Below are 21,102 nucleotides of genomic sequence, written 5' to 3'. Positions count from 1 at the left end.
AACAAGAACTCCTTTCTTAAATACATAGGGGGCAAAAAGAAGGTACCAGGTAACATGGGGCCTCTGTAAGACATGCCAGAAAATCTGGTCGTCACACCAGACGACAAACCTAACCTATTTAACAATTTCTTTGCCTCCATTTCCCTGAGCAGGGACCAGGTCACACCCTCACCGGGACCTCCATAGGGCCCAGGGGAGGCGCACCCAGACCTAGGGTCAGTGAGGACCTAGTCAGGGAACTTCTGGAGGGACTGGACACATTTAAATCAGATAGTCCTGATGATCTCCACCCCAGAGTGCTGAGGGAATTAGCAGAGGTCATTGCGGAACCCCTGGCACAGCTTTATGAGCACTCGTGGTGCTCTGGTATGGTGCCAGAGGACTGGAAAAGGGCCTCCCCCTCTACGTGACACTGGTCAGGCTGCAGTTGAAGTACTGCATCCAGTTCTGGGTGCCGCACTTCAGGAGGGATGCGGACAACATGGAGAGGATCCAGAGGAGGGCCACTCACATGATCAGGGGGCAGAAGGGCAGGCCCTACGAGGAAAGGCTAAGGGACCTGAACCTGTTCAGCCTCCACAAGAGAAGGCTGAGGGGGGATCTAGTGGTCTGTTACAAACTAGTCAGAGGGGACCAGCAGGCATTGGGGGAGTCCCTGTTCCCCCAAGCACTACCAGGAGTGACCAGGAACAACAGTCACAAGCTGGCAGAGGGTAGATTTAGGCTAGATATCAGGAGGCGCTACTTCACGGTCAGGGCGGCTAGGATCTGGAACCAACTTCCAAGAGAAGTGGTGCTGGCTCCTACCCTGGGGGTCTTTAAGAGGAGGCTAGACAAACACCTTGCTGGGGTTGTTTGACCCCAGTACTCTTTCCTGCCATGGCAGGGGGTTGGACTTGATGATCTGCTCAGGTCCCTTCCAACCCTACAAACTATGAAACTATGAAACTTATTTCTTACAAGAGGTGCTGGTCAGTGCTTTGCTGCTTGATCTTCTATAATATTATTTTTGGGAAGGTCAGATATAGCTACAAGCAAAACATGAAGTTCATCATATAAGCAAACTGTATGGTTATCAGCAAAAGTTGGGAATTCTTACACAAATATCCCAAACAAGAAGACTGATCACTATAACCCCCATCAAAACACACACATACAGTATCAGGGCACATGAAAAGCTAAACAGTAATTTTCAACTATGTTGGATTTTTAATGGGAACTAGTCTAGCAGTATATAAAGCTAGCTATGGACTGAAGCTATGTCTTGTTTGCTAAATTCAACACTGATTATAAGGCTGGGATTAAGGGCTCTGTAAAAGTGTTTTGTTTTGTTTTGTAACCCATCAACATCAAATTCTAGACAAGTTTAAACAAGTCAAGAAACAACTTCTGAATTTGAGAGAGAAAAGGAAACTTTGGGTTTCACACCAGCTGCCACAAGACAATAGTCTAGATAATCTTTTTCTGGTTAACAACTGCATCAGGAAAATAGACTGTTGCTACTAGAGCATGCACTGTATCAGGGATTGGCAACCTTTTGCTAGCCTGGGCTGGCAACCCAGCTGTGGGTCATAAAGCTGTCCCCACTGCCACCATCACACTGAGCAACCAGCTGTCTGCCCTCACCCTCACAACAGATACTCAGTTCCTCTGCAATGAGGGCAATACAGATGTGACAGAGCAGGAGGCTCTAAAGCCATCAATTCCCTTGTGCTGAACTGGATCTTTGCGAGCTGTAGGTTGCTTACCCCTGGTCTTTATTTAAAAAAGAACAACAAAAAACACATTTAAGATTATGGCAAATTATAAAAATTGAACTGGACAGTTGGCAGGCCAAGGCTGTGGGTATAAACAGAAACTTTTCCTTTGTCCTGCCTGTATATGCACAAAGCAATCAGGGTTCATGGACAGAGGTGATATCTTTTATTAGACCAACAAGATTTTTGCAAAAAGAAAAAAAAATTCTTTAAAAAGTAAAGAAATTTAAAAATTAAAAAAAATTGCAAAAATCTTGTTGGTCTAATAAAAAGATATCACCTCTGTCCACAAGCCCCAACTTCTCTAGACCAATACAGCTACAATACCTGGATACCTGTATATGCACTAGAAACTGTTACAAGCATCACCGGGAAAAAAAGTTTACCCCACAGCTGGAATCTGCTGTTTACCATGACACTATCAGAATTTCACCACAAGGGGGGCAAATGTTTTAATGGAATATCAGTGTCCAAAAAATTATTCAAGAAAAAGTTATTGCTCAGAAGTGACTCAATTTGTTTCTTGCCGCTTCCCTGAACCTGCACCCTTCTATGAAAGCAGGTTCAGTGAAGCAGCAGGAAGCAAGAGGGGATAACTTCCACACTCTCTCAAGCAAACACATGCCAGTATTGTCTTTAGGACTCCATTAAAGCAGGGCTAGTGTGTCAGAGTCAAGGTGGCTGTGTCTCTGTAGACACTCGCAATATGACAGAACTGCTCTACATGTACTTTACCTCGCACTTCACACACACACACAAATTAAGCTGCAGCCAAACAGCTCATAAGGATTATTTGGATAAAATTTGGACAAGCCAAGGACTGAGATAACAGAAGAAAACAGTAAGAGAACTTTTGATGGGTCTGAATAAATTCAAGTCAGTGGGAACTGATGAACTTCACCCCAGGATACTGAAAGAACTGGCAAGTGAGATTTCTGAGCCCTTGGCAATAATATTTACAAAGTCATAGGAAACAGGCAAGGGCAATAATTGCATCAAAGATCAAACTTGTTTAGCATGATCTGTTCTTCATAAATCCATGCTGACCACTCATGATCAGCCTTTCCTCCACCAGATGCTTGTAAATGGACTTCAATATAATATGTTCCAGTAACTTCCCAGGTACTGAAGTGAGGCTAACTTGTGTATAATTCCCAAGGTCCTCCTTTTTACAAAAGAGGGGAGCTATGCTGACCCTTTTCCAGTCCTCTGGTACCCATTTCCAATTCCAAACTAACAGTTTTTTCAAAACTGCTTTGCCTCTACTATGAAGAGTTTTAACAACAACAAAAATCTGGGAAAAAAGAGGACCCTCAATATGACTACAACATGTTTTCAAGAATAAGGAGTTAGGAGCTCTGTGTACAGGATCTTCTTCAGAAATTTTGCACAAGACTACAACCACGGGCTGGGTTCTGTGGACTAGCCTGGAAAACTCCCACTCAAGTAACGAGCAGGCCTGCACTCTGGTAAGATCTCAGCCCATAGCAACATGGCTGCAGAAAGTACTGTTAGTTTATTTCTGAATTTTTGAGAGAGTGGACAAGGTAGGAGACCCAGTTCTCACACAGTGCTTTACAGCATCACCAATAAATCACTCACTCTCATTCTACATTTTTTAAAAATAGTTGTATATACAAATGAGGGCCAAGTCTCAAGGAGAAGAAACCTAAACGATCTTTTACACTGATCAATCAAACATAACCTGTTTTAGCTTTGAACAGCTAAACAGGTTACATTTGATTGATCAGTGTAAAAGATCGTTTAGGTTTCTTTCTCCTTGAGACTTGGTCCTCATTTGTATGCAGCTTGTACCTTTGAACAGCTAAATGGGTTAGTAACATCATACCCCAATTAGCAGCATCGTTTTATGCAGTTTTGCATTGCACTTCATTTTACAGCTTCCCTGAGAGCATATTAATCACAGAAAAGGCTTATACATCAGCAGTGTTTTTACTTTTCTCTCAAGCGTTTTAGACGATTCCAAATAGGGAAAGGGAAACTTTTTTTTTCTTCATAGCACAGAGGTGTTTAACAGCACACATTCAGAGTAAGAGAATGCAGACATGCAAGCTCATGGTATGACATCTACAACAAGGATTAGCAAAGATGTTACATCCCATTATCCAGTCTACTGGAATAAGCTGTGAAATTCTGGAAGCCTGCACAGAAGATGTCCTATAGCTGCTGTTAACATACCATTTTAAGATCACAAGATGATAGGACTGGAAGGGACCTCACAAGTTATCTAGTCCACGCTCCTGCTCACTGCAGCATCATCCCCGATTAAACCACCCCAGCCAAGTGTCTGTCCAACTGCCTCTTGAAAATTTCTAGGGATGGAGATTCCATAACTTCTCTCGGTAGCTTATTTCAATGCTTGACCATCATCATAATAAGGAGGTCCCTCATTTTCAGATTCTTGTAGCTTTATAGTATCCAATGCAAAAACTTTTCAACTTGAGATGGAAGAGAGTTTAAGGCAAGGTGAAATTACAAGAAGACAGACTTCCCTGTTTATAACATATCCTTACATTTCACTCAGTTATCCCTGTATAAGAGCTAGTAACTCTGTTGGACTAAAGCATAAATACCAAAAAGGCAGCCAGTCTTAATTTGAAAATATCTAGAGGGAGAACTCACCACTTTCATTGGCAGCTTTTTGTTATATTTAGCTATGTGCTCCAATGGGAAATTGTGCCCAATTTCTAGATTGAATTTATCTGCCTTTGGCAAAAAAAAAAACCATAGGCCCAATGGTGATAGCCCTTCTCCACTAAAGGGAAGCCTATTAGTTTCTAGTAATTTTTGCTCAGGAAGGAGTAAGTAATCAAATCACTCCTTGATGTTCTTTTGATAAACCAGATAATAAACTCTCACTAGTGAGTTTGATCTAAATTACCCAAGTCTCCTAAATTTTATTCCCATATTTCAGTGAAAGTTTTTCATTCCAGTCCATTTTGCTTCTACTTTTTAAAATGAGAACACAAAATGTTTCAAAGGAATCAATTTTAAGTACATATATTATCAGTTGAAAGTATCCTCTCTGACTATATTGAAAGCAATCAGGACAAGATCACTGCTCCTTAAGGCAACCATTAACTCCCAGTACCAGAACAAGTTCAACTTCTGCCATGGTACTGAGGTCCAGAACAGAGCTACTACTCACTGGTAAATGACAAAACAATCTTTAGACAATTATTTTTAGACACTAACATTTTACTGTCAGCTGCATGGGGCCTCGGGTATACATCTATAAAACTGAAGCCTTTTCTGATCCCATAACACAACAGGTTTTCAGTTTGGGGTTTTTTTTGTGACACTACAAACAAGTACTCAGAGAGTACCTTATGGCGTTTTTCTATCTGGTGTCTGCAATAGATCACTGGTTCCTCTCTACTGGGCTTTGGTTATATATTAAGCAACATGTACTGAAGATCCTTGGGTTTCAAGCTACCAATAAAGCAAGCAACAGTGCCCAATAGTAGAACAAGCAGGTACATCATTTTTACCTATTCTATCCTTTCTAAACTGAAATTTTAAAATTTCAAAACAAGCCAATCATCTCATCAAATTTTAGCAGTAATTTATGTCAAATTTCTTCTCAGTTCTTTGTACAATGCACGCTCCTGATTCAGGAATTTGACTGACTGCTACTTTTTCCAGCTTCTAATTTAACATTTTGAGTGATTTTCAATAAGTGCTGCAAAACTAATTCACCTAAAATCTAAGAACACAAAGAGAAAACTATAAAGATTTCAAGGGAGTAGTGATGATGGAAGAATGCCATCTTTTGCAATGCAATTAGTTTCTGAAATGCTACTCACTTTTTTCTTTCCTCTCTCCACTTAGCGATCTCCTCTGGAGTATCCAATTTAATTCTTTTAACACCAGGAGCATGCATCTAGGGAGTTAATGGTTTCAGAAGTATTTAAAAAATATGCAAAGAGAACATTTGATTATACAAAAGAAAAAACTCTGCATTTTTCAACCAAGATATCCCTGAGCTTGAATGCAGCTTATTTTCACCACTTATTTTCTAGGACAATACAGGGCAATTCTCATTTTTATTTACATGATTTTCATGTTTAACATGGAACTGAGGGTCAAATTTTAAGGATTCTGTCTTTCCAGAGGCATATAAAAAAAAGCTTAAGAAGACTGAGAGAAAGGAATAGCAGATTCTTCACCGTGGACTTCAACAGGAATTAAAGTTCTGAAGCGGTCTCAGATACATACGTTCTTCCAATGCATCTGAACTAACTTCTCGTGTGCACGAAAACTGCAACCCTCTTCTGGGCACTGTAAAGTAAGAAAAAGTGTATTTAATATTTGAGTTTGCATTGAATTATATAGGCAACTCACAAGAGCATAAGAACTGCTTTTTACCGCGTCAGATATAGCTTCATCTTTCCCAGTGTTTTGTGTCATACAGTGGCAGACAGCAAATGGTTAAAGGGAGAATGAACAGGGTTTTTTCCATTGTTCCCTTCCTACTTGCATCTTCCGGCATTTAAGGACTAGGAAGTTCCAATTCAGAGGCTAAACCATTAACTCCCATGTTCAATAGCTACTATTCACTTCTAAAATTCATAAAATCCATTTTTAATCTGGTTAAACTGTCAGCTTGCCACAAAATGTTGTGGCAATGAGTTCCACACTTTAGTTATGCACTGTATGAAAAAGGACTCATAAGTCAACTACAAATTTCACCACTGTTCCATACTAATAGAACTAACCATTAATATATCTCAGCCATTATGTAGCCTACTTTGCATAAAGTAGGACTGTCCAATTTGCAGGCTGCATGGGGACCCCAAGGGGTTGACCTGCAGCCCTTGGGCTCACAGTCTGGACACTGCACCCACACCACTCTCCTTCTCCTGTTGCTGGGGTCTCTGGGTTCCCCCTTCCCTCTTGCTTCCTGCCTCTGCCCTTAGAGGCAGCACAGCATGCAAGGCCAAAGAAGCCAGTGGCAGAAGAGATCAGAAACACCTGGCAACCCTGCACAGCACAAGTTTAGGACAACAAAGGGGCACCTGCCATGTAGCAAGGGACCACAGAGCACAATGCAGGGGAGCTGGTGCAGCATTCAAATTCCCGACTCCCTGAAAGTAGGACAGCCCTGGCCAGGAGCACTAAGAGAGAGAACTGTATAAATTTCCAATTGCTACAGCTTCAAAAAAAGTCATTCCTAAACTGACTGAAAGCTATGCACTATATTTACCATTTTATTTTCAAACCATCTTTGCCCTAGTCAGCAAAAAAATGGAAAGTCCTCTCTCTGAAAACAGTTCAACTGTTCCAGACACAGACGAAGATGCTTTTGGTAGCAGGCCTCAACTTCTGTTGGGGGACCCATTACCAGGAGCATCTTTCTGTTTTATTGTGGTTTTAGTTTTTTTCCATCAAAATAGTGGATTCCTCCCCGCTGTTATAACCAGGTTCATGCTCCAGGGGTGACTGGAGCATCCCTTGGTGGTCATGCAACCCATACCCTGCTCCAGCTCCAAGGTGCTCTCCCCTTCTCACTCACGCACCACACCTTTGGTGTAACTGTTTCATTGGAAGGGAGGCTGCCTAATAGGTCCTAGAGTAAGCCCCAGTACCTCTAACAGCCAGCAAGCTCCTCCTGGACTCCACTGGTCTCATTCCTGCCCTTGCTGAGCAGGCACTCTCAGTCCACCCAAGCCCCAGGGCACTTGTAAGCCTTAAGGCCTAATTATGTGGCTCCAACCACCCCTTATACTATGCCCATGCCTTGCATATGTTGTCTATCCAATCAACCTTTTCCCAAGGTAGCACTTGTGCCAGGCAGGGGTTCTCCTGGCTCCTCCTGCTCTGGAGTTCCTTCCACTGCAGCCTCCAGGGCCAGACTGCCTGCTCTGATTCAAGCCCTAGGTTTATATGGCTGGAAGCCATGCTCCATTTGGTTATGTGGCTCCCTGAGCTGCCACATGTGCTTCCCTAGTAAGCTTGCTGACAAGGCTCCAATGCAGCTCACTGTTCCTGGCCTTGCTGCTGCAGCAGCAGGGCCCATACTTCCCAAGCAGGATTCTTCCCTGCCAGATTATCACAGAGTAAGCAGCTGTGATAGGCACTCCTAGCCTCTGCCTCTTCCCCTGGCTGCTTATTTTCTTTGCAGCCAGCTCTGGCTGGTACTGTTTTCTCCTCAAGTAACAAGAGTCTTCTGGCTCTCCATTACACTTCCCCACAGTGTTTTTCAAGACAAAATTATTTCCATTTGAGGACTGACAGTGCTAGTGAACTGATCCATAGCACTCTGTAAGCAAAAGGTACTATTACTATTATTTCACAAGTGTTATATAACAAAAGGACAGAGAAGAAATCAATTTCCCCAAAGTTAAACTTAACCCAGAACTGTTTAAAGCATACAAAGCCACCAGCTACACACTATTAAGCTACACGATCTTTTGAACTATTAGGTACAAAGTCTACATTGCCCCTGGTCTTTATTAAGAGAAACTAAATACCTGTTAAAATTCAGATTACAACTCTCAGCAACCAGCAAGGAAGAAGTTCACTACAATTTCTTGCTTGAAGTGATAGAAGTAGAGCAAATGCCACCTAAGAATTACTCCTATTGTGGAACTGTTTTCAATGGAAGAACCGTGGGACACTGGACGGAACAATGGGATGGAAAAACTGCATTTAGCTCAGATCTGGAGTAGGAAATCCCCTAACATTTCCGGCAGTTTTCAAACTCAGATATGCTTTCAGCGTCAGGGTCACCAACAGTCAATCCCATGTAACTACAGGCAAAGGCTACAGATTTAACTGGGACCTTACCTTTACCTCTTAATCAAAAAGATACTAATTAAGAGTACTAGCACTATAGTCCTTTACCTTAACTGGGATCTAAGACAAAGTGCTGATTCTAATGCAAATATTACCAACTGATACCACCCTTGTAGAACATGGATCCCCTCTAGAGATCTTCCGTTTAGACACTGACCATGACAAACTACGCTGAGGTTATGAAATCAAAGGCCAAAATGAAAGAAAGTTGACAGAAGGCCAAAAACATTACTTTAATACAGACTTTCTAAAAATAAACAAACCTAACCTGTGTGTGCTGTGCAATGTGTTCATCATACTTTTCTTGGTTTTTAAAGCCACGATCACACGTATCACAATAATGAGCAAAATCTGGTTCTTTCTTCTTTTTGTTCTGTCAAAAGAGAAAAGGGGACAGGGTTAAAGAAACTGATTAAAAATATTGGCTCTTATTTTAAATAAAGCAACATGCTGTGAAGAAAGTATTGAAAATATTTTATATCAATTGGAATTTCAATACTCCAGATATTTGAAATGCAGCCTAGTCTGAAAAGTAATTTTAAATCAAACTACCATATTCCACTTCTCTCAGCTTTTAAGTCAAACAGGTTCTGGGTTTTTTTTTGGTTTTTTTTTTTTAAGCATCAACGCTGCCAACCCATCCCAAACTTTGAGTATCTAGGTAGACTGAAGATGTCAAATAAACCATGAGAAAAAGATTCTTGCAGGAGGCCAGCCCAACTCAACAATAAAAAAGCACCCCAGGATACTGAATTTAGGCTTACAGACACATCATGGTATATGCGCCATGCGTTTCAATTGAGAGTACTCTGTACTTGAACTACAGCTGAAGCAGCATGCTGCACATAACAATTATAGTAAGTACCTTCTGTTTGTAGTTTCCACTGCCAGAACGTCTGTAATATGGGGGCGTTTGCTCAGCTTGCCATTCTGAGGCAAAATGGCAGCTCCCACCTTCAACAACATCAGTTACCAAAAAACAAAAAAAAATAAAAAAAAAATTATAAATTAAAAATGCAATGTGAAAATACACCCTACTTCCACCAGGATTATATCTGAGGGAAGGGGGAGTGAAAGAAGAGTGCACAGCCTAAGTTAGTGCTTTTCAACCTTTTTTTTTTTTTTATTTGCAGACCTTTAAAAAGATTTGAGTGGGGGTATGGACTGCTTTGAATTGTAAGCATGGGTATTTGCACACTTTTGATTGACCGTAGTCATCTTCTGCAGATCCCTTTCAAATATTGTACAGACTCCCAGGGCTACAGGTTGAAAACCTTTAACCTTAGTTATTGGAGCCAACCTGTCCATAGAACTGCAGAGCAGTTGGGCCTGAAGGTATCTCCAGAAGTCAAACCCCCGCCTAAGGCAGGATCATCCCCACCTAAAATTAACCTAAACAAATACATAATCTAACCTCTTCGGAAAACTACTGCCAACCTTTATGTAAAACAAGACATCACACCCTAACCTGCCACAGGTAAAGCAGGGGGACTGCAGCAGCCAACATCTTACTTCTGTAAAAGGTTGCCAATATGAACTTGAGAGACCCTGGGTAGAGAGAGGTCCACACCCCACATTAGAGAGGAGGGCAAAACCCCCCACAGCCCATACCAATCTGACCCTGGGGTAAAATTCCTTCCTGCTGCCAAATATGGGGATCGGTCTGATCTGAGCAGAGAAGCAAGACCCTCCAACCAGGAACCTCGAGATTTAAGCACCAGCAGGAGCACTAGCACACCCCAGGCATAGGCCGTGCCACCAATCAGCCCGAGGACTGCTCCAATCCCCTTCCCAACCTGCTCTCTGTCCCTGGCGGGATCAGCCACAGGCGTCCCACCCCCGGCCTCCGTAACTGAGGCAGCCAGAGCTCGCAGGAGGGTGTACAGGCAGCGGCTCCAAGTGCCTCAGCACTACCGCGTACCTGGGGGCGGGCCCTGGTGCTGCTCCCCGTAGCCGGGCGCCGGCTGGTACCAGGGGCCGGGCGGCCCGAAGTCGGTGGGCGGCCCCCAGAAGCCGGGCTCCCAGGCAGGCGACGCGCAGAACATGGGGGGCGGCGGCGGCAGATACCAAGCGAAGGGGTTCATGTCTGGCCCGGCCCCTACAGCTGTCTCCACATGGGCCACCTCAGAGGCAACTACATTGCGCGTCACTTCCGGGCCCGCTGTAAACACCACGTCCTCCCCTCGTGGCGTAGAGCGGGCCAATGGACAGCTAGTAACGTCATCGGACGGCGCCGGAAGCGCGGCGGAGTCTTGTTGAGTTGCGCAGGCGCCTTTGCTATGGCCCGGGAGCTGATCGGGCCAGCGCTGCCCCCGGGCTTCCCTCGCTGCTCCGAGGTGGATCCCGACGAGGACTTGACGCAGGGTGAGGAGGGGGAGGCGGCCGGGCTCTGCCCACCAGCCTCTGGGTTCCGCCGCGTTCAGGCCGCTCCCGTCCTCGGAGCGGGGCTCTGTTCTGCTTGTGGCACGTGTGACTAGGGCAGAGGTTCCTAACCCCTGGGCCGCAGCCTGGTGCCAGGCCACAGCGGGTTGGCTGCCGGACTGGGAGTCCAGAAGTGATCGGCATACTGCGGAAAGGCCTCCAATCGAGTATAAAAAAGGAGTAGGCTGCCGCTCCGTGGTATACTGGTCACTTTCAGACTGCAGTTTCCTGGTCACTGTTGCTTCTGGGCTGCAGCTTGCTGATCCGTGATCTAAAAAGGGTTGGGAGCCCCTGAACTAGGGCTCTGCTGCCGGAAGGGAGTGGTGGGGAGGAGAGGCAGAGACATGTCTTGCCTTTCCATTTTGAAAAGTTAGTCACCCTGCATGTGACTGACTCTGCACCTGTGGCCGATCTACATTTGTGGCATGATTCCCCAGTGAATTATGCCAATGACTTTGCGCTATTCATTGGTGAAGCATGCTGTAAATTTAGACTGTCCACACATGCCAAGCAATTCTCCCACGATAAAAAGGACCCTCCAAAATTAAAAAGAATCTACTGGCTACAAAGTTAGTGCTTGGAAATGTGTAACAGCTCTACAGCTGGTTTCCATCCACCTTTCATTTAAACTTGTAGCCAGCTCTTGATGCTGCTGGCTCCTGTTGGAAGTCTTCTTGTTTATGTTGTGTGACTTGCATGTATGCACCCAGCCACACAGACACCCCAGGTCACCTTGCAAAGCATATTGAGGCAGCCTAGGGTGGTGTGGGACCTGGCTGCGAATCAATGGAGCAGGGGTCCCAGGTGTGTATACATACACCCATGGAAAGATGCAGGGTGGGTGTAAAGGTTCACTTGCCCCCTCCTCCCCCTTTGATTCCTGCTTCACCAAAACTTTAAAGCCAACTGCCTGTGAGGGTTAGTGGCCTTTCTGTTCAGGCAGTGATGGGATAGTCAAGTGACTTCATGGCTCATTATCTTCTTCTTGATTCCTGCTAATCTCTTTCCATTCCACAGGTGTTAAGGATTCTTCCTCCCTTTTATGGTCTTGATCTTCCACTATTCAAGCTATTCTTTCTTCTGCCATTTTGCTGTCTGTTTGCCATTCCTGGTAATGCGTCTCTTCCATTTCACAGCCCTACAGACTCTTTTGAGCTCTAGCTAAAAACCTTAACTCAGGTGTGCTCATATTAACTCAGATTTAGAAATGACTGACAGTGAACTATTTGAGGCACTGCCAAGACATTCAAAAAGGCTAGATTTTGTTTTATGAATCTGATAAGATAAGTACATTGAACTATAGTGACTGCAGGACTAATGACATGATATACTTTATTTGTCTAGTTTATTTGTTTTTTAATTGATATATATACCTAACAAATTGGTACACATTCCAATAGTTTGCTCTGATCTTAAACTTAATAATATGGCCTTAGGCCCTTAGGATAACAGTAAAGCTTCTAGTTTCTCTTGAACTGGAGAACATGTGTCACGTGTGATGATTTTTCATGTATTCTGCACCCCACTTTTCAAAATCCTGGATCCATCCATGCACATCTCCTACCTCGGACCTAAAACTCACTTGCTGCACTGGCAATAGGTTGCTTTGTTGTACGTCAGTATTTGTTGCTATGTTTGGCTTGCATAAGGCCATCTTGTCAAATCCTGTGCCATTTATTGGAGAGGCCTGGAATTGTTCTTAGTAGAGAGTTTAATCCTTTGTCTAGAAATAATTAGCTCGTCCCTAAAGAAGAAGAGCATTTTTGAAATGCACTGGAAAAGTGTAGGTGGTCTAACAGTAGGGTCCAGCCAGGGTACCAAGGGTGAGCAAGGTATCGTCTGCTACCTGTATCTGGGTTGTGGAGCTGCATCATGCAGCCCACAGGGCTCCACACAGGACCCGAAATTTGGCAGCAGGATGAGTGGCAACACCATAAATTGCCACAGTTTCATGTTCATACTGCCAAATTTCTGAACCTCTGGGGGGTCCCTGCAGGCTGGATGATATGGCTTTGCATGCCACATCAGGCCTGCAGACCAGTCTCATACAACTCATCCAGCTGCTGAGCCAAATGAGTTGGACCCTGCTGTTAGACCAAGTGCTGTTTTAGTGGAAAGTATTAATTTGTTGAAACTGAAAATGTTCATGGAAATGTGTTCATTTGAACTATACCTTTTTCAGGAAAGGCATCTCAAGCCCAGGTTAGAATTTCTCATCAGAATTGGAGAGAGAGGAGACGGCCCAGAGGTTAGGACACTCATCTGGGATGTGATCAATCCTGAGTCATGTTTCTTTTCTGCCCAAGAGGGTGGACACAGTGCATTTACACCAGAGTAATTGGACTTCACCCCAAGTAAAAGTGGAGCAGATGCTCAGCATTCAGCCGTACTCTATGGTAAAGTAACCCTTCAGAAAGGCAGCTTTATCCCGGGGTCACTGTTTTACCAGAGGAGGCCCTGCTGCTCAGTCTTATGAAGTGTTATATATAACTCATACACACTAAGTAAGTAATTGTCATTCTGACAAATAATTAGCATATCAATGTAGCTTTAAAATTCTGTTTGCCTTAAGCTGTGTTGAACAGAGGGCATGGAACTGCACAGAATGTGGTTGCTGAAGTGTATCTAGGGTTTAAGTCAAGTGAGGTGTTAGGAGAGGAAGCTGGTTGTTAGTGGAATAGGTGGAGGTGGTGCCCAAGTGGGAGAGGTTGTTGAAGTTTCGTGGGAAGTTTGGAAGGGGGAAGGTAGAGGAGTTTGGGGTCATTATTGGATTCCTTACCTGCTGTATGTACTGTAGGTACACTAGCTGCTTCCTAGATTTAATCCAGCAGAGGGAGCTGCAGGAGGAGTGACTGCTTCTGAAAAAGCAGCTGCCTGTTCAGCTGGTGCCATAGCAACTTAACGCTGTCAGAAGACACAACTGCCAGCAGTGCCTCCTGTCTGCCTCCAGCTCAGCTTTGTGTATGCAACTTGGAGATGATCTGTCGTCTTTAGGTTTAAGACTGCTTTACATCAATTAAGCATGATTCCTTTTTTGACCAGTATTTAATCAATGCCCTTTGCTGATGTAGGACAGGGTCAGCAACATGCAACCTGCGAGCCAGATCTGGCCTGAGGAGCTGGTGGATCCCACCCATGAAGCTGGATGGTTTTGCATATGCCCGCACTGGGGCTGGACAGCTGGAAGATGCACCTGTGTTGCTGACACTTCTCCCTACCTGCCAGTCCTCAGATGTAGGTGAAGCTTCCAGCCAGTGGGAAACTGAGCCAGGGCTGGGAAGCTTCCAGGTGTGCCCACGCAGCAGCTGGGAGGCAGCAAGATGCAGCATGAGAAAATAGTGTGGATACAGCTTCTTGCTGCTTGGCCCCCAGCTCAGTTCCTTACTGGTTGGAAGCCGCACCCTCCCTACAGCCAGGAAGTGGGGAGAAGTGGTGGCAGATCTTGTGCTGAAGCCTTGACCTGGGGCCTGTGAGAAGCAGTGGCAGTACAGGGGCAGCTCCCAGCTGCCTGGTCCCAGCCTCACCAAAGCCACTTAGCTTGCAGCAGACTAGAGCTCGGTTGTTCTGGCCTACAATTCATAAAGGTTGCCAGCCTTGATTTAAGACATTTTTAAGCAAAGTCAAGTGTCTCTATGCAGGTTTTCAGTTTAAATTAGTTTAAAAACACACTTTCAGTTAAACCAGGGCAAAATTAGATATAGGTAAGACACAATGATCCAGTTGAGATGGACAACAGAGCACCCGTGGGCCTGAGTTCTATTTGTGATGTGTGATATTTGGCAGCTCTGTTACAGATAAGGCCTAAAAGCTGTAGTATAAACACTACTTAAGGATGCCCTTAGCATGGTGCTTTATATATTCCTGCTGCTGTCTGAGCTGGTGCTGGATTTCTCTGTCCTTTAACCTGATCTAAACAAGTATTCCCTTATGTGTTCTTTCACTTGCTGTGTGGTCTTATGCATGCTTGAACTTGTCTCTTGCTTTTCTTCAGGGACATTTTCATTTCTAGACACTTCTTTTAGCATTCATCTTTGTTAGGAGGGAAATGCCATACAGAATTGTACCCAATATTGCATTCCATCAAAAGGGTTGACTTGATCCTATGAATTATGAGAATTAAGATAGTAATCTTAATGTCACTGTCCCTGTGAAATAGAATTGCCACTTCATATGCACAGTTTGTAGCATTACAAATCCATTTTTAAGAAGATAGGACAGAAAATGTTTAATATGCCATACTTTTTCTTTTCTACTCCTGCTTATATTTGACACACAGTATCAAAAGAGCACTGGGGTTGTGAAGTCAAGCATTCAAAGGTAAGGAGATGTCAGGAATAAGGTTTCACAGGAAATATAATTCTTGCATTTGCTAACTTCTGAGCAACTGACTCAGGAAAATAAATAGCTACAGTTTTTAAATGAACAAGTTCCTTTTTTTTCTTAAGCAAACTGAAAAAGCAGAAAATTGATCATGCATTGTCCTATTGACACCCACATGGGTTTATCAGCAAGGACAGAACCTGGATATATGTAGAAAGTGTGCGTGTGTGTGCGTGTGTGCATGTGTGTGTGTGTGTGGTCTTGTTCTCCCTCTCTTAACCCTTCACCCAGTCTGACTCTGTGCCCCAGTCTCTCTTCCCAGTTGATTGCAGTCTCCTCTGCATCTCCTTCTCAGATTTGTCTGCCCCACACTGGCTTCTTGTCTCAGTATCTCCCCAGATTGCCTGCTCATTGTCAGCCCTGCCCCTGCACTACTGACTTCCATACCTTTCCATCTCCATTTCTCCTATCAGGTCCTAGTCTGTGCCTGCCTAACTGGTTCCAGTCTCCCTTCTTTCTGTTAGGATCTCAGTCTCCTAGCTCCCCCAGCCAGTCCCAGCTCTATCCCTCTCCAGTCTTACCATGGTCCTTGTCTCAGATTCCTTTACCTCCTCCTGATCTGGTTTTTGGGAAGGTCTGGCTTGTTCCCAGAGCCCTAGACAGAAGCATGCTCCATCAAGTTTTACACAGCTGGCATGGCCTATACTTAAAGCAGTAAGAGGCATCTAAAGCATGCTCAGAGAGGGGCAGACATAGGGGAATTTTGCTGCCAAACCCAGAAAAGTCTTATGAGCATGTGTGAGCTGATTTCTTCTACACACACATGCACACACACACCTCCACCACCACTCTCCAAAACCATACATGGTGGCCAAATTTAAGTGTATATGGGGACAGCAACAGGCACAGTGTTGATGCAGAGGACATGCATGACTAAATTTTAAATCCCCTTCTCCCAAGCATTAAAGCATTTTCACAGAAAAGTTGCCAGTATTTTGTAACCCCACTTGCCAGTCCTCAAGTGCAGGTGAAGCTTCCAGCCAGTGGGAAACTGAGCCAGGGATGGGAAGCTTCCAGGTGTGGCTCAGTTTCCTACTTCCAGTTTTTAAATATTACAATGTTGTTGTTCAGTCATGCACATTTACACTCCAGTCCTTTTTAGGCTGCTTTTACACATTTATGCTTTGATCCAGCAAATATTCATGCAAGTGTTCAGTTTGGGTACATGATACACACCTTTAGTTGTATAAAATTAAAAATGTGTCTGACTGGATAATAAAAGGCACTAAACATTTTTTCAAAAGGGGGGTGAGTGTCAAAAGTGGTCCATCCATTCTTTTAAGCTGATCAAAGGTTGATAGCATGTATCAGGGCTGTTTGGTTCTGAGTGGCCTAGGGATGCCCCTGTCCACCACCACCACCCCTGGTTGGCCACCCTCCCCACTATAGATGTAGCACTGTGCAGCAGGCACTCCCTGCTGCATTCCACATGCTGCATTGTAAAGTGGGGCCCCATCGTGCTGCACCATGAGCACCCCCAGTATCCCCAGTTTCCCCTCAGCTACCTGGCCACAGGCTTATGTGAACCATACTGTACTACCTCCCCACTCTGCCCACTGGGCAGTAGAAGGGGAGCCTGGAAACTCCAGCTGGAGCAGTGCAGGGAGCATTTCCTGGGGGCCACAGGTTAACCCCGCTAGGGCCAAATGTGGCCTGGAGGCCACCAGTTGGACAGCCTTGGCACGTATGACAGCAATTTGTATATTGCATATTGATCCTTGGCCCCTTTCCTCTCTTGTTCCAAACTAACTTCTTTCATATGTTTTCTCTCTCCTTTTGTCAGCCTGAACATAAATTGCCTGATACTGAAGGGGATTTGTGGATCTGTTTGTCATTTCTTTCTCTTCTCTGCAGGAAGCTGAAATTAATGGCAGACCGTCAGATGCTTTTCAAATTGTATGGTCTTGTTTTATGTGTTAAATTATGTGAAAATAATATGAGTTGTCTAATGCTCCCTTTAATCTTCTTCATTCCCATCTAAGTCCTGTCTACTAAAAATCGAATTTCTAGATGTAGCTGGTTTATTTTGCATAGTTGAAAAGGTCACCACTCTTTAACTGTGGATGTAATTGCCCTTTAGCCTTCATTTATATTCTTTCATTACATCTGATCTTTTCTTCTAATTCGGCTGCTGTGGTAAAAGTTCACTGTACCTCTTTCCAATCAAACAACTTCCCCTTCCTGCCAGCCATAGAATCAGAGCTTGAAATTTAAAAGACACTATGGACATGTGAGATTTGATTTTATTTATTTATTTTTTTTTTAATTAGAAAAAAGGAGGAGTCTTGTGATATCAACTTTTATTTTAGACCCTCATTTAACAAAACACTTAAAGCATATATTTAAACCCATCTTTTGTCAGAAAACTATTTACGCCTGGACTTGCATCATTTGCCCTATCAGGACCTTAACCAAAGCAGAGTGGAAAGTATGTTGCCGGGGTGTCAAACCCATCTAGCCCTGCTAGCCAGATGAGGGGCACAGGGCAGGTCTGCAGGCTGGACCAGGCCCACAGACTGGCCTCGTGTTGGATTCAGCCCATAGGGCTGATCTAACTCTGCAAACAGCATGTGCCCTGGACCAGCCACAATGTGATAGCTTTGCTAGCAATGTGGTGTTTGTAGCATGCACGCCAGCTTTTGCCCTGCATGCTTTATGCAGTATATGCCAGCTCGACACGTGGCACGCCATATTTGGGACCAGTCTGGGGCACACACTAGGTACAGCACTGGTCTGGGGTGTGTGCTGCATGTAGTACCCACATTGGACCAGCCTGCACACTGGATCTGGCCTGTGGGGCTGGTCTGTGATCCTGATCTAGACCAGCCCCAGATCCAGTGTGAAGGGCTTCTCTGGTGTAGGTGCCGCTAACAGCACATGCCCAAGACTGATATTACATATGGCGCACAGCACCAGTCCAGTTCATGGTCTGCATATGATGCCCGTACCGGACCAGCCCTGGATCCCAGTATGGGGGGCCCATCTGTGGCCCCGGTCCAGAGTGGCCCCAGATCCAGCATGCAAGCCTGCTTTAACATGCATCCCAGACCAGCCTTGTTCAGCATGTGCCAGATGGATTCTGCATACCACATGCCCCAGCCTCAGCCAGGGCATATAGCAGGCAGCACTGTGGGTCGGGCAGTATGGTTGTGCAGGCCAGGTCTTGGTCCCTTGGTATATTGCATTAACTTGAGGACTCCTGATTTGCACATATATAATGTTACTCTTCTGTGGTCAAAGTCTCAAGTGCTTTCAAATCTTGGTTGCAAATACTGCTTTAACATTTATACGGCATAAAATAGCAGTCATTGCTGTCAGACAAATGCTACGGTTTTTGCTCTCTAGTGCCAGAAGATAAGCAATGTACTTACCCTTTCTTTTTTTCTCAGTTTTTCTGCTGAAGTTAGTCACTACATTGTAGCAGCAGGGTGAATGCTATTTAATTACTAATATACCATGTGTTTTTATTTCTTTGTTGTTTAAACATTTCCTTTTACTTGTAGTATAGAAAAAAGACTTTGTGAATAGAGTGCAGTCCAACCACATGTGTGTTTTGAGGATAACAAGATTAATGCACATCATCTGAAGTGTTTAATAAAATAACCACAATAATTCTTGCTGTTTAGTTGCAGGACCTGCATTGCCTCCAGGCTACAAAAGTAGCTGCAGCTCAGAAACGTCTAACAGTGATGAAGACCCAGAGTTTCTTCCTTTGCTCAAGGAGACGGATAGAGATTCTGAAGAGCCAGACACAGATCCAGCACCAAAGTCAGTCTGTTTGTTTATCATTCACAAATGTATGTGGTCAGACTAAGCAGAAACTGGACCACTCAATAGGATGAACTGGTGGAACAGCACAGGTGCAGAATCTGGGAAAAGGGACTAAATTATTCAACCAAGCGAAGTAGAAGTCAGCCTCAAGATAAAATTTCCTGGCAGTCATCACTTCTGGTTGTCTGCTTGAGCTGTGCATAAGTTTATTGCACTTGGATCTGGAATTTATATTGTGAAGCCACTTAACATTTAGAGTACATTTTTCATTTGCTGAAATACACTGGAGACATGCATGCTAGGTGCATTATTAGAAATCTGAAAATTAGTATTCAGTGAATTCATCTTCCAGAGTACTTTAGTTCATGTCAGCATTCAAAATATTCACGGAAGATAAGTTGTATGGCTACTATTAAAGCAGCTATGAAGGGTTTATTCATGGAAATACTAAATTGTGGGTTTTGGTAGACTCTGTCTTTGCTAGCAATGAGACATCTTTCATATTTGTTTCCCACTTGAATGGGCTGGAATTCTGAGAGAGCTGTTTTCTAATATACATGTTTATTAAGAAGCCCGGGGACTAGGAATGTAAATGTGAAACTGAAGAATTATGCCAGAATGTTCACGTTTGCATACCTAAAGTTAGGCTCCTAAATCCCATAGTTTGTTGGGGGCTTTATATTAAAATCCTGATTTTTGTCACGGGCTAGATGGTGCTTGTCAGGGATCACGTGCAGGAGGGGCCCAAAGTGAATAATCCTTTGGATCCTCTTGGACACAACGTGGCTACCTGTGACTGCAGGGAACTAGACACTGACCCAGCTGGTCCCTTGTAACCCTGTGTTCGCAATCACTATTTTGGCATTTAGGCAAAAGTCACCCAGTCTTCAGAAATACTGAACACCCACAATTGGTACTGACATCACTTATAGCTAGAGGTGTTTAGCATGTTAGAAAATTGAAGCACTTCTTCAGGCATTCAGATTTGAAAACATTGGGGGGGGGGTGTAACAGTGGGGTATACTGCACTTGTTTTTGGAACAGGACCATGGTGCCAAAATCCAAGAACATTCAGATAATAAATCAAAACTAAGTTTTCGGTGCATACATGGGGAAACTTACAAGAGGTGCAGCAATAGAGATTTTGAGGTCCAGTACCAATAGCCCATTTTTAAGGAGGTACATTGGCCAATACCGATCTGATTTCTGATACCGCTGCATGCAGCTGGTAAGTCTGTTGTGTTGGAAGGAGAAGGGGGAGGGGCATGGAGGGAGAGCAGACCAAGGCTCCTGCAGTGAGGGAGGGAGTGGGGCACAGGCTGGGGCAGAGCGCGGGATGGAGCCACAGCTCATTGGGGGCACGTGGGGTAGGGGGAGGCTCCTGCTGCTGCCTGCACCCAAGGAGGGCAGGTGGGGGCATGTGACCCCGAATCTGTGCGAGGCATGGGCAGGATGGGCTGCAGTTGTGAGCTGAGGCCAGGGCTGTGCAGGGCTCTTCTTAGCAGGAGGCGGGGCCGGGCTGTGCTCGGGGCAGGTTGTGGCAGCTCTGGGAGGAGGGCTACGGGGGGCTGCAGCCACCCCACATTTCACCATAGCCCCACTCAGCTACCCAGCGCCGGCGCCACAGCTTGCCCGGAGCACAGCCCCAATCCAACACCCCACCAGATGCACATGCCAGGAAGAGCCCTGTGTAGCCCTCACCTTAGCCAGCAGCTGCAGCCCACCTTGCCTGCACCCTGCACAGATCCAGGGGCACATGTCATCTCATCCCCCACCCCCCTCCCCCAGTGCCCTCCCGGGGTGTGTGCAGTAGCGGGAGCCACAGCACCACAACCCTGCCAGCCCCCACCTGCGCTCCCCAGAAGAGCCACAGCTATGTCCCCACACCCCGCCCTGCCCCAGCTGGGCAGCACCTGCCCCAGCCCCTGCTCCACTTCCTCCCTCACAGCAGGGG

General features: G+C 44.9%; 2 protein-coding genes across 2 annotated transcripts in view; one reads left to right on the top strand and one right to left on the bottom strand.

Moving 5' to 3' along the window:
- NUFIP1 (NUFIP1, FMR1 interacting protein 1) overlaps positions 1–10,726 on the bottom strand; it is a 45,753-nt gene extending 35,027 nt beyond the window's left edge. The window contains exons 1-5 of the mRNA XM_019524685.1: positions 10,498–10,726; positions 9,442–9,530; positions 8,845–8,949; positions 5,997–6,059; positions 5,585–5,661 (exon numbers count right to left, since the gene is read on the bottom strand). Coding sequence (XP_019380230.1) covers positions 5,585–5,661; positions 5,997–6,059; positions 8,845–8,949; positions 9,442–9,530; positions 10,498–10,660 — 497 coding nt within the window. The 5' untranslated portion in view covers positions 10,661–10,726. The remainder of the gene's footprint in view (positions 1–5,584; positions 5,662–5,996; positions 6,060–8,844; positions 8,950–9,441; positions 9,531–10,497) is intronic.
- Positions 10,727–10,807: 81 nt separating this feature from the next.
- The window catches only part of GPALPP1 (GPALPP motifs containing 1), a 33,835-nt gene continuing 23,540 nt past the window's right edge, over positions 10,808–21,102 (top strand). Inside the window, exons 1-2 of the mRNA XM_019524686.1 lie at positions 10,808–10,940; positions 19,004–19,145. Coding sequence (XP_019380231.1) covers positions 10,856–10,940; positions 19,004–19,145 — 227 coding nt within the window. The 5' untranslated portion in view covers positions 10,808–10,855. The remainder of the gene's footprint in view (positions 10,941–19,003; positions 19,146–21,102) is intronic.

The sequence above is a fragment of the Gavialis gangeticus genome, unplaced genomic scaffold (genome assembly GCF_001723915.1).
Source record: "Gavialis gangeticus isolate Ggan-Ray unplaced genomic scaffold, GavGan_comp1, whole genome shotgun sequence".
Classification (NCBI taxonomy): domain Eukaryota; kingdom Metazoa; phylum Chordata; order Crocodylia; family Gavialidae; genus Gavialis; species Gavialis gangeticus.
The sequence above is the reverse complement of the archived record's forward strand: the minus strand, read 5'-3'. Positions and strand labels throughout refer to the sequence as shown.